Below are 12,148 nucleotides of genomic sequence, written 5' to 3' on the forward strand. Positions count from 1 at the left end.
TGGTGGCACCTTGCACCTACACAATGTCACCTTGCACAGCGACTCCTTGCACGACAGCACCTTGCACCTACACGGCGTCGCCTTGCACGACTCCTTGCAAAAGGCACCATGCACGATAGCACCTTGCACGACGGCACGTTGCACAATGGTGCCTTTCCAGCTGCACGCTGGCGCCTTGCACAACGGCACCTTTTTGCCGTGCATAACAGAACCTTGCACGATGGCACCTTGCACGATGGCACCTTGCAGGGTGGCACCTTGCAGAGCAGCACCCTGCACGCGTGGCTGCCTGCGCCGCGTGGCCGGGGTGGTGGCAGTGCCCAGCGGCGCGGGCAGCCGGCGCCTTTGCCAAGGTTGTGCCAGGAGCGGCCCCCTCGGTGCCGGCAGCGCCAGGCGCATCCCTCCCTGCGCCTCCTCCTGCAGCACCGTCCTGGCACAGCGCTGACGTCAGAGTTGTCATGGCATCCGTATCCATGGAAGCGGCGGCAGCATCCCGGCAGCGCGGATCCTGGGAACGCGCCCCGGCTTTGGGGAAGGGGCAGGATGGGGGGCTGCCCTGGGAGCACCCAGGGGTGCTGCTCCTTGCACCTCCTTGCAGCGAGGTGCCCGCAGCGGCACCGCAGCCCTTGCCGCTGCCCAGGGACCCGCTGCAGCACCGGGCCCCTCGCGAGCGCGCGGGGGCTCCTGCGAGTGCATGGGGACCCTTGCAAGAGCGCCGTGACTCTGGCTGCAGCACGGTGACCCTTGCAACGCGCGGTGACTCCTGCAATGACACAGTGACCATTGCAGTAACAGTGACTCCGGCTGCAGCACAGTGACCCTGGTGAGCCCGCGGTGACTCTTGCAAGCGCTTGGTGACTGTTGCAATCGCGTGGTGACCCTTACAAATACACGGTGACTCCTGCAAGCGCATGGTGACCCTTGCAATCGCCCAGTGACTCCAGCTGCAGGACAGTGCCCCTTGCAATAGCGCACAGGCCCTGGCTGCAGCACGGCGCCCCTCGCACGGTGACTCTTGCGCCAGCCTTGTGGCCCTTGCAATGGGACGGTGCCCTGGCCGCGCACGGCAGTGGCACCCGCCGCACCGTGTCCCCAGCACCCAGGCTGCGCCCAGTGACACCGGCCGCGGGGGCGGCCCGTGGGCCGGGCCGGGTCCCCCCCCCGCGCGTGGTTCCTGCCGCCGCCCGGCACGCGGCGCTGCGGACGAGCCCACGCGGGAGGAGCGCGGGGGAGGGCGGCGGCGGCGGCGGCAGCGGCGGCGGCAGCGGCGGGAGATGGAGGGCGCTTCCTTCGGAGCGGGCCGCGCCGGCGGCGCCCTGGACCCCGTGGATTTCCTCAAGCAGCCGCAGACCCTGCTGCGGATCGCGGCGTGGGTAAGGGGCGCGCGGGGCGGCGGCGGCGCCCGCGCGGCGTGCGGGGCTCGTGCAGGGTGCGGTGTCCGTGCAAGGTGCGGTATCCGTGCAAGGTGCAATGCCCGTGGAGCACCCGTGCAAGGTGCAGCCCCGCGCAGGGTGCGGAGCCCGTGCAGGGTGCGGTGTCCGTGCGGTGTCCGTGCAAGGTGCAGCGTCCGTGCAAGATGCAGCTCCATGCAAGGCGCAATGCCCGTGGAGCACCCGTGCAAGGTGCAGCCCCGCGCAGGGTGCAGCCCCGTGCAGGGTGCAATGCCCGTGGAGCACCCGTGCAAGGTGCAGCCCCGTGCAGGGTGCGGAGCCCGTGCAGGGTGCGGTGTCCGTGCGGCGCCCGTGCAAGGTGCAGTGTCCGTGCAAGATGCAGCTCCATGCAAGGCGCAATGCCCGTGGAGCACCCGTGCAAGGTGCAGCCCCGCGCAGGGTGCAGCCCCGTGCAGGGTGCAATGCCCGTGGAGCACCCGTGCAAGGTGCAGCCCCGTGCAGGCTGCAGTGCCCGGCGCCCGTGCAAGGTGCAGTGTCCGTGCAAGATGCAGCTCCGTGCAAGGTGCAATGCCCGTGGAGCACCCGTGCAAGGTGCAGCCCCGTGCAGGCTGCAGCGCCCGGTGCAGAGCCGGGCCATGCTGCCCTTTCGCTGCTGCAGCCGGGCACGGGTGGTGGCCGGGCGGGCGCCTGGGGCCGGCTGCCCCTGCGCTGGCTCCGGTGGTGCCAGGGAGGATGTTCCTTGGGAAGGGGACAGGCTGCGGTGGGGGGATGCTGTCACCGCCTTCCTCCCGGTTTGTCCCCAGTGCTCGAGTGAAGGGCAAGGCGCGTGGGGTGGAGATCCGCACGCAGAGGACATTTTGCTTTGCTCTGTTTGTCACTGTGTGGGCGAGAGAAGAGGCACCAGCGCCAGCCTTGTCCTGGCCCCCTGCTCGTGGCCGGCGTGGGGATGTTCCCTGGCTGTTTCCCACAGCCAAGAGCGGGAGCAGGGACTGGAACCTGCTCTGCGCCCCTGCCCCATGAATAAGGTGTATGGGGGCTTGCTGGGAGCTGCGGGCAGCCCCCCAGCTCGCCGTGCCCCCCTGCCCAAAGCTGCCAACACGCGCGCCCCTCGCAAAGCTCTGCACCCCGCGGCACGGCCTGCGCGCATATGTGCCCTGGGGAGGGTCCTGCATGCCCCTTTGCAAGCATGACTTTGCCAGGGAAGGTCCTGCATGCCCCTTTGCAGGTGTGCATATGCCAGGGAAGGTCCTGCATGCCTCTTGCAAGGATGCGTGCCCCACGGAGTGTCCTGCAAGCGTGCATGCCCTGGGGAGGGGCCTGCATGCCCCTTTCCAAGCATGCATGTTCTGGAGAGGTTCCTGCTAGAGTGCATGCCCCTTTGCAAGAGTGCATATGCCAGAGAGGGCCCTGCAAGCGTGCATACGTGGGGAGGATCCTGCAATCCTGCATGCCCTTGCAAATGTGCATGCCCCTTGCAAGCGTGCATGCCCTGAGGAGGATCCTGCAAGCTTGCATGCCCCTTTGCAAGCGTGCATGTCCCTTTGCAAGGGTGGGGATGGTGCTGCAAACGAGCATGCCCTGAGGCACTGGGGCGCCAAGGCTCATCGCAGCGCGCCGTGGGAGCGTGTCCTTATCTCTGAGCGCACGAGCGTTTCCAGCAGCCATCACATGCTCCCAGTTCAACCGCACGCGCGAGGGTTGGGCTGGACGGGGCCAGTTTGAGTGCAGAGCTTGAGGAGAAGCCCCTGAGCCCACCGCTGGGGTGAGGTGGAGGCCAGCGATGGCCTGGGACGTGGAAACGCGCAGTGCGCCACATGCTTTGCACCAGGCTCACGGCTTTCCCAGGAGCGTTATCCATGGCCAGACCCGGGTGGATCCCTCTGGACCTTCCTGGTGCGGCCGTGGCGATTGGATGGCAGTGAGCACGGCCGGGCGAGCTGCCACCCGCGAATGAGGCTGCACGTTAAAGCAGATCCAGAGCGCTCGCCGGCCACGTCCCCCGGGGCGACCGGCAAAGCGGAGCAGAGCGGGAATAGGGAGCGCAGCGGAAGAGCCGGCGCGGAAGCTGCCGTGGCTCTCACCGTCTGCTTGCTCGGTGGGGAGGTCACCGGCTCCCGGCACGGCCACCGTCTGCAAAAACAGAGCGCGTGACGCTGCAGAACGGCCTCGGAGCAGCCCTGTTCCCGGGAAAGCCGGGGGCTCTGCGCTGCAGGAAGCCGCGGTCGGCAGGAGCCCCGAAAGCAGAAGGCTGGAAAGACCCGGGTCGCACTTCCCGCCGGTGCCGCCGGTCACGCGGGGACGCGCTGGTTTCCCGTTGCTCCGTGCAGGACGCGCTCTGCGCGGAGGCGCTGCCGTCCCGGGGGGTCCCCGCGAGCTGCTGCCCCAGGCCGGTGCCTTTAGCGCTTGGTCAGGGCCGATGCCACTAAGAGCCGCCCTGGGAAGCGGCCTGTTGGGCTCTCCCCGGAGCGCCTGCGGGCTTGGAAATTCCCCGGGAGGGGAACGGGGAAACGGCCCTGCCGGGAGCCGGGATTTCCCGAGCGGCCGCAGCGGCGAGGCCTGCGATCCCGTCCGGCGCCTCCCGCTCCCGTTGGCCGCGGGGACGTGGATGTGCAGCCCGGTGCCGAATGGAGCCTCGTCTGGGTGGGACGTCAGCTCGTCGGCACCGGGACGTTGGGTCTCGTTGGGTCTTGTTGGGTCTCTTTGCAATGGGCTGGTGCTCACAAGGGTGACGTGCTGGGGCGGGAGGCCCTCGAGCGTGGCAGCCCAACGTGACTGCGCGCAAGGTGCAGAGCGCCAAGCTGCGATCCCTATAGCCAAGCTGCAGTCCCTATAGCCAAGCTGCGATCCCTATAGCCAAGCTGCCATCCCTATAGCCAAGCTGCCCTCCCTATAGCCAAGCTGCCATCCTCGAGCCAAGGTGCAGTCCCTATAGCCAAGCTGCCATCCCTATAGCCGTACTGCAATTCCTATAGCCAAGCTGCCATCCCTATAGCCAAGCTGCCCTCCCTATAGCCAAGCTGCTATCCCTATAGCCAAGCTGCCCTCCCTATAGCCAGGCTGTAATCCCTATAGCCAAGCTGCCCTCCCTATAGCCAAGCTGCCGTCCCTATAGCCATACTGCAATTCCTATAGCCAAGCTGCCATCCCTATAGCCAAGCTGCCGTCCCTATAGCCAAGCTGCAATCCTTATAGCCATACTGCAATCCCTATAGCCAAGCTGCAATTCCTATAGCCAAGCTGCCCTCCCTATAGCCAAGCTGCCGTCCCTATAGCCAAGCTGCAATCCCTATAGCCAAGCTGCCATCCCTATAGCCAAGCTGCCCTCCCTATAGCCAGGCTGTAATCCCTATAGCCAAGCTGCAGTCCCTATAGCCAAGCTGCCGTCCCTATAGCCATACTGCAATCCCTATAGCCAAGCTGCCCTCCCTATAGCCAAGCTGCAGTCCCTATAGCCAAGCTGCCGTCCCTATAGCCATACTGCAATTCCTATAGCCAAGCTGCCATCCCTATAGCCAAGCTGCCGTCCCTATAGCCAAGCTGCAGTCCCTATAGCCAAGCTGCCGTCCCTATAGCCATACTGCAATTCCTATAGCCAAGCTGCCATCCCTATAGCCAAGCTGCCGTCCCTATAGCCAAGCTGCAATCCTTATAGCCATACTACAATCCCTATAGCCAAGCTGCAATTCCTATAGCCAAGCTGCCCTCCCAATAGCCAAGCTGCCGTCCCTATAGTCAAACCGCAATCCCTATAGCCAAGCTGCCGTCCCTATAGCCAAGCTGCAATCCTTATAGCCATACTACAATCCCTATAGCCAAGCTGCAATTCCTATAGCCAAGCTGCCCTCCCTATAGCCAAGCTGCCATCCCTATAGTCAAACCGCAATCCCTATAGCCAAGCTGCAATCCCTATAGCCAAACTGCCATCCCTATAGCCAAGCTGCCGTCCGTATATCCAAGCTGTCCTCCCTATAGCCAAGCTGCCATCCCTATAGCCAAGCTGCAAACCCTGTAGTGAAATGGCATGCCCTATAGCGAAGCTGCAATCCCTATACCCAAGCTGCAATCCCTATAGCTAAGCTGCCAAGCTGCCGTCCCTATTGCCAAACTGCAGTCCCTATAGCCAAGCTGCCATCCCTGTAGTGAAGTGGTATTCCCTACAGCGAAGCTGCAATCCCTATGGCCGAGCTGCAGTCCCTATAGCAGAGCTGCAGTCCCTATAGTGAAGTAGCATTCCCATAGCCAGGCTGCAGTCCCTGTAGCGGATCTGACACGTTGCTGGTGGCAGAGCTGGCAGTGCTCAGAGCTGGCGCGCTCGGGTGAGCTATGAGGGTCTGTGAGCAAGGCCGGGCGCCCGTCCCCTTTCCCGGCACTTGCAGCAGGAAAGATGCAATGGAGAGGATGCAGTGGGGCAGTTGCAGTGGAGTGGTTGCAGTAGGAAGGATGCAGTGGGATGGTTGCAGCAGGGCAGTTGCATCACGGTAGATGCGGTGGGGTAGTTTTAGCAGGGCGGTTGCAGTGGGGGTGGATGCAGCAGGGCGGTTGCAGTGGGAAGGCTGCAGCAGGGCGGTTGCAGCAGGAAGGATGCACTGGGGCGGTTGCAGTGGGGCAGTTGCATCTAGCTGGCTGCAGCGCGGTGGCCGCAGTGTTAAACATCCTCAGCGGCGGCTCCGGTGCCGCCCGCACGTGTGGCCGCATCCCACGTCGGAGCGCGCCGTGCCGGCAGGAGAAACAGCTCCCCTAAAATGGCTGTCGGGTTGGAGGCTGGAGCTCCCGGCGGCGCGAAGCCCACGAGGACGGAGCGGAGCCGGGCGCGGGATCCCGCGGGACCGGAGCAGGATCCCTGCCTCTTTCTGCGACGCTTTTGGGCTGGAGGATGGAGCAGGACGGAGCCGCCGCTCGCGGGCGCGCAGGGACCGACGCGCTCGAGGCCGCGGCCGCGTGTGCCGGGCGCCAGCCGGGGGTTTGTGGAGGTGTCTGGAAAAAATGACTGGTCGTTCACGCTTTGTTTTTCTTTTTTTAACTGTGTGAGTTTTGTTTTCCTCCATTTAGCCACCTTTCTTAGAAACTTCTTCTGACACTGGAGAAACAACCCCAAATCTATTGCTATTAAAATGTTTCACCAGCATCATTTTTTTTTTTAACAGGAAATCTGTAAAATTTCCGTTACAAGAGAAAAAAAATGATAGGCAGATCTCTCTTCACTGAAAAGCGTGTTTTGACAGGAACATTTCAGCCAGCTCCCATGTTTTGAGTGCTGCTTTCGAGTGTATGCACTTGAGTTTGGTTTCTATTTTGGCCTCTGGAGAAGAGGCTGCGGGTGTCCCAATGGCATCCTGAAGGATCCCAATCCTGCTGGCATCCCAGAGCATCCCCATCCCTCTGGCATCCTGCGTCCCGGGGCCAGCAGTGCAGTGGGGCATCCGTATCCCACCAGCATCCCGGAGCATCCCCATCCCACGGGCATCCCGCTGAGCTCCGAGTGGGCACCGAGAGCACCCAGACGTATCCCAGGCCACTATTCCTGGGAGGATTAAGCAAAACAGGGAGCTAAGCGCACGTTCCTTGGGCTGCCAGGGAAACAGTCCTGGGGCCTCGGTGCTTCCTCAATTATTCATGTTTTCCAGAATCGCATTATTTCTTCCAGGGCCTGTTTTATAAATGCTGCTGCTATTTCTGAGGATAAATAACAATTTTGCATTATTTATGAACAGAGTTTTACAACTGCTGCTATTAGCGCTGCTGCCAAAGCCCTGGGAAACTCGTGAGCGCTGGCGAGGGGGCCGCTTGGTCCTGCTCTCGCGTGTGGGCCCTGGCCCCAGAGCGACGTCCCCTGCACAGCCGGGCCCTGGCCACAACCGGGTCCTGGTGCTGGAACCAGGACCCGACCCAGGAGGGAGCCGGGTGCCCGTGAAGCCGTTTGCAGCGCGAATCCCCTGTTGGTGCGGGTGGAAAACGGAGGGAAATGCAAATCCAGGCTTCATCCTTCCCCCTTCCCGCAGATCTTCTCCATCGTGGTGTTCGGCTCCATCGTGAACGAGTGCTACGTGAACAGGGACAGCCAGGACCCCGAGCTGCTGTGCGTCTTCAACGAGAACGAGAGCGCCTGCGGCTACGGCATCGCCGTGGGCATCATCGCCTTCTTCAGCTGCATCTTCTTCTTCGTCGTGGACCTCTACTTCCAGCAGATCAGTAGCGTGAAGGACCGCAAGCGGGCCGTGCTGATGGACCTCAGCTCCTCGGGTAGGCCGGGGCTTCTCGGGGACACGGGTGGTCCGCGCTGCCCGTCACGCTGCGTCCGGCGGCGCTGGGGTCTGTGATCCGCCGGGAAGCACCCGGGTGTCTGCAGAACCAGGCAGGCCCTTGGCCCCCACAACCTCGGGGCTCTGTCTCAAGCATCGTTTCAGGGGCAGAACGCGGGAAGGGGGACGTGACTTGTCACCTGTGGCACCGGGAGCCTCTGCCTTGGTGCTCCCCGCTCCCAGCTCGTGTTTGCAAAGTCCGAAGGGGATTTTTCCCGCTCCTGCTGCTGCTCCATGCTCCCTCCAGTCACCCTCGAGTCCCACGTGTGTCTCCGGGGCCTGGGCTGTCTCCCTGTGCAGCTCCCGGCCTCTCTGGCCACCCTGTGCCCTGCAAGGTGCCACCCTTGTCCCCAGCAGCCGTAGGTGCCCCCGGAGCTCGGTGCCACCCTGTGTCCTCGCGGGGCTGGGGAGCTGCCCCGAGCCCCCATGCGCGGTGCATGCCCAGCACGGCGGCACTCCGGAGCGGCGCAGCCTTTGCTGCATTAACCAGCTCCAGCCCAGGGCCAGCAGCAGCCCTTGGCTTTTCCACCGCTCTCGCACCCCTGACAAGCAGCCAGGTCGTTTTCCTGGGAGAAAAGATACCAGGGCTGGTTCGTGCCCAGGATGGTTTAGTCCATTCCTATTCCCGTGCCTTCGCTCTTCTGAACTGCGGCTGTCCTGAGGAATGGGACAGCCCTTCCTCTCCTCCCTGCAGCAGCGGTGATCCCGGCTTCCTCCTGCCTGGAGGAAGGATGCACAGCCCGTGCAAGCTGAGCCTCTGCGATGCTGTTGGAGAGCCCTGCGCCTGCCCCTTGTGCAGGAGCTGCAGACGCAGCGGGGACGCTGCAGCGGTGCAGACCGCGCCGGGCCCCACGCTGCTGCCGAGGGCTGCGAGCGCCCCGAGGGTCGGTGTTTCCTGCAGCGCCCGCGGGAGCGACGCGGCCGCCGCGCTCTGCGAAGCGGCTTCCTCGCCCGCCTGCTGCCGCCATCTCCAGCAGATCCCTCCTGGTGTTTGCACTCTGCTGTCGGCAGAGCCCAAAACTATAATTATCGCCTGCTTCTTGCTGGTGTCTCCTTCCCCGCCCCGGCGCGGCCTCCAGCCGAAACCAGCGCAGGGAACCACAGTGGGGCCAAATTCCAGGTTTCGATTTCACGGGGAGGAACAAACTCCCCCAAAATGACCCGCTGGCCTCGGAGCCCACGGCTCGGGATGCTGCTCGGCTGCAGGGCGGCCGCGGGACAGGGCCGGCTGCAGGGCGGCCGCGGTGCTCGTGTGTGACTCATGCCCTGGGGTGCAACGTCTGCTCTCCAAGGCACACGAACAGCCGGCGAACGTGGCGAGCGCTGGGAGGGAACAGAAGCGGCTCCGCGTGGGGCTCCCGGGCAGGCTGCTCCGCTTGCCTCGCTGCCAGCTCCCCGCGGCGCCCGCGAGCCCCCGCCGGCCACCGCCTGTCCCGTCCGGGCACGGACACCTCGAGTCACCACCACGGGCGGCAGCGCGAGGGACTGTCCTCATTCGGGGGCTCCCGGCAGAGCCGCGGCCGCATGGGATGGGATGGGATGGGATGGGATGGGATGGGATGGGGACGGTGCTCTGCAGTGTCCAGCGCCGTGGCTGTGCAGGATGGGATGGGATGGGATGGGATGGGGCCGGTGCTCTGCAGTGTCCAGTGCCATGGCTGTGCGGGATGGGATGGGATGGGATGGGAATGGGCCGGTGCTCTGCAGTGTCCAGCAACGTGGCTGTGCAGGATGGGATGGAATGGGATGAGATGGGGACGGTGCTCTGCAGTGTCCAGCAACGTGGCTGCGCGGGATGGGATGGGATGGGATGGGATGGGGATGGTGCTCTGCAGTGTCCAGCACCGTGGCTGCGCAGGTGACGTTGCTTTAACTCTTGCAAACCCGTGGCAGACGTCACGGAGCGATGCGGCTGCTGCTGGGGGCTGCCCCGGCCCTGTGCAGTACCCAGGAGCTCGAGGGGGGCACAACCTGCAGCTACAGGTCTCGCATGAACAGAGGAACCCCCCAAACAGCCCATGGTACCACCCAGGGCTGCTGGAGACCCCTGGGGCCCCGTGTCCCCGGTGCCACCGCGTGGTCCCTGATCATTGCTCTGCTCCCCTTGCTGGGCAAGGACGGTCCCTAATGGTTGCAGCTGCTCCTGGGTGCTGCTGTCCTCGGGAAGGGCACCCCGAGCGCCAGCGTCACCCCCGACTCGCGCGTCCCGGCGCGGGGGGACCCGCGCACGGCGCTGAGCGGCTCCGCTCTCTTTCAGGCATCTTGTCCTTCCTGTGGTTTGTCGCTTTCTGCTTCCTCGCCAACCAGTGGCAACGGACGACGATGAGCAAAGGGGTTTCGCAAGGAGCCGACGCCGCCCGCGCAGCCATCGCCTTCTCCTTCTTCTCCATCATCGCCTGGGTGAGTTCGGCTCCCAGTGGCCGGAGCCCCAGGTGCCGGCAGCACGGATGGGGCCCCCGGCTCCTGTCCCGGTTGTATTGTCAGTGTATTGAAATAAGCGAGACCCGGCTGCCAGCCCCGGCACTGCCATAACAGCCCATCCCAGTGGAGCCCTCCTGGGCCCGGGGCCTGGCTCGGAGCCGGGTGGGAAGGGGAACGGAACCCGCTGGGGGCTCCGTTTGGAGAAGCAGCTGCGCGGGGCTCTCCGGAGGAAACCTGCCAGCTCCCGCGGGCAGGAGGAGCTCAGGGCTGTGGTTGCTGCTCCGGGAGCTTCTGCTTTGGCTCCGGCTTGCGGCAACCTCCAGACTTCCCCTTCTGCGGAACGGGAAGCCGCGGTGCCAGTGAAACCAGTGCGGGCGGAGGGGCAGGGGTTGGCACGAGTGCCGTGTCGAGGGGGCTGTGTCAGGTGCTTTCCCTGCGCCCCTCTTTTATCTGCTAACCAAACTGGTTCATGAATTGGCTCAATTGGTCACCTGGAAGCTGCAAACTGCAGCTCTGCCCCCCGGAAAGGGGCAGGAGCCTCTGCAGCACCAGCCTGGGGGGACGAGACGCCTGGGGACCTGGTGGCACCTGGGGCTGTTGGTGCCCATGTGGCTCCCAAGCCCTGGAGGCCAGTGCGGAGTCCAGGCCCTGGAATGAGGCAGGTTTGGGCCTTGCCTTGAGGAAGGAGCAGGCCTGATGGGGTGGATGTGCAGCCTTAGCATCATGCACACCCTTAGCTGCACTCACACCCCTTAGCATCGCTCACCTGCCCCTTAGCATCACTCACTGTCTCTTTAGCATTGCTCACTGGCCCGTTAGCACCACTCAGCCATCCCTCAACATCACTCACCTGCCCCTTAGCCTCACTCGCATTCCTTAGCCTCACTCGCACTCCTTAGCATCACTCACCTGCCCCTTAGCCTCACTCACACTCTTTAGCATCACTCACATTCCCCTTAGCATCACTCACCTGCCCCTTAGCCTCACTCGCATTCCTTAGCCTCACTCGCACTCCTTAGCATCACTCGCACTCCTTAGCATCACTCACCTGCCCCTTAGTATCACCCACCTGCCCCTTAGCCTCACTCACACTCCTTAGCCTCACTCGCACTCCTTAGCATCACTCACCTGCCCCTTAGCCTCACTCACACTCTTTAGCATCACTCACATTCCCCTTAGCATCACTCACCTGCCCCTTAGCCTCACTCGCACTGCTTAGCCTCACTCACACTCTTAGCATCACTCAGCTGCCCCTTAGCATCACTCACACCCTTAGCATCACTCACCGGCTCTTTAGCATCGCTCACCAGCCCATTAGCATCACTCAGTCACTCCTCAACATCGCTCACCTGCCCCTTAGCCTCACTCACACTCCTTAGCATCGCTCACCTGCCCCTTAGCATCACTCACACTCCCCTTAGCATCACTCACACTCTTAGCATCGCTCGCCGGCTCTCCAGCATCCCTCCCTGCCCCGTCAGGCCGCAGCTCGGGGCTCTTTGGCGGTGCCCCGGTGTCCCCTAACGCTGCCGCGTGCCCGCAGGTCGCGCTGGCCGCCAAGGCGCTGCAGCGGTACCGCCTGGGCACGGACATGTCGCTCTTCGCCACGGAGCAGTTCGCGGCCGACGGCAGCGCCGCCTACCCCGGCTACCCGGCGGGCAGCGGCGTGGAGAGCACAGAGACCTACCAGAGCCCGCCCTTCACCGAGCCCGCCGACGCCAACCCCAAGGGCTACCAAGTGCCGGCGTATTGAGGGCCCCGCGCCGCCGCGGCCGCCCCGCTCCCCTCGGGCGGCCGCTCCGCGCGGGCCCCGCGCTCCCCGCTCGTCGTGCCGTGGTGTCGGTGCTTGTCTCGCCTTCCCCAAGCAGTGTTCCCTCTAAGGCGCAAGGCAGGAAGGCGGCCGCCCGGTCTGTCCCGTCCCGTCCCATCCCGTCGCCGCGGCTGGGCCGAGCAGCGCCGCTCGCTCGTCCGCCCGCTCGTCCTGCGGCGCCGAGAGCCCCGGCCGAGCCCACAGGGCCCCGCACAGCCAGACCCGCT

General features: G+C 64.2%; 1 protein-coding gene across 1 annotated transcript; it reads left to right on the forward strand.

Moving 5' to 3' along the window:
* The first annotated feature begins 1,263 nt into the window (after window positions 1-1,263).
* SYNGR3 (synaptogyrin 3) lies at window positions 1,264-11,891 on the forward strand. The gene is made up of 4 exons (XM_088537762.1): window positions 1,264-1,373; window positions 7,391-7,631; window positions 9,948-10,090; window positions 11,655-11,891. Exons 1-4 carry the CDS (start codon window positions 1,275-1,277, stop codon window positions 11,862-11,864), a joined length of 693 nt encoding a protein of 230 aa, XP_088393888.1. The 5' UTR covers window positions 1,264-1,274; the 3' UTR covers window positions 11,865-11,891.
* The last annotated feature ends 257 nt before the right edge of the window (window positions 11,892-12,148 follow it).

The sequence above is a fragment of the Tinamus guttatus genome, unplaced genomic scaffold (assembly GCF_059628265.1).
Source record: "Tinamus guttatus ecotype Peru unplaced genomic scaffold, ASM5962826v1 Tinamus_guttatus_pri_ptg000861l, whole genome shotgun sequence".
Classification (NCBI taxonomy): Eukaryota; Metazoa; Chordata; class Aves; order Tinamiformes; family Tinamidae; genus Tinamus; species Tinamus guttatus.

Coding starts and splice junctions, on each gene's coding strand:
- SYNGR3 (XM_088537762.1), top strand. CDS start 1,275: ATGGAGGGCGCTTCCTTCGGAGCGGGCCGCGCCGGCGGCGCCCTGGAC. Junction 1,374..7,390: donor TGCTGCGGATCGCGGCGTGG/GTAAGGGGCGCG, acceptor CCCTTCCCGCAG/ATCTTCTCCATCGTGGTGTT. Junction 10,091..11,654: donor TCTTCTCCATCATCGCCTGG/GTGAGTTCGGCT, acceptor GCGTGCCCGCAG/GTCGCGCTGGCCGCCAAGGC.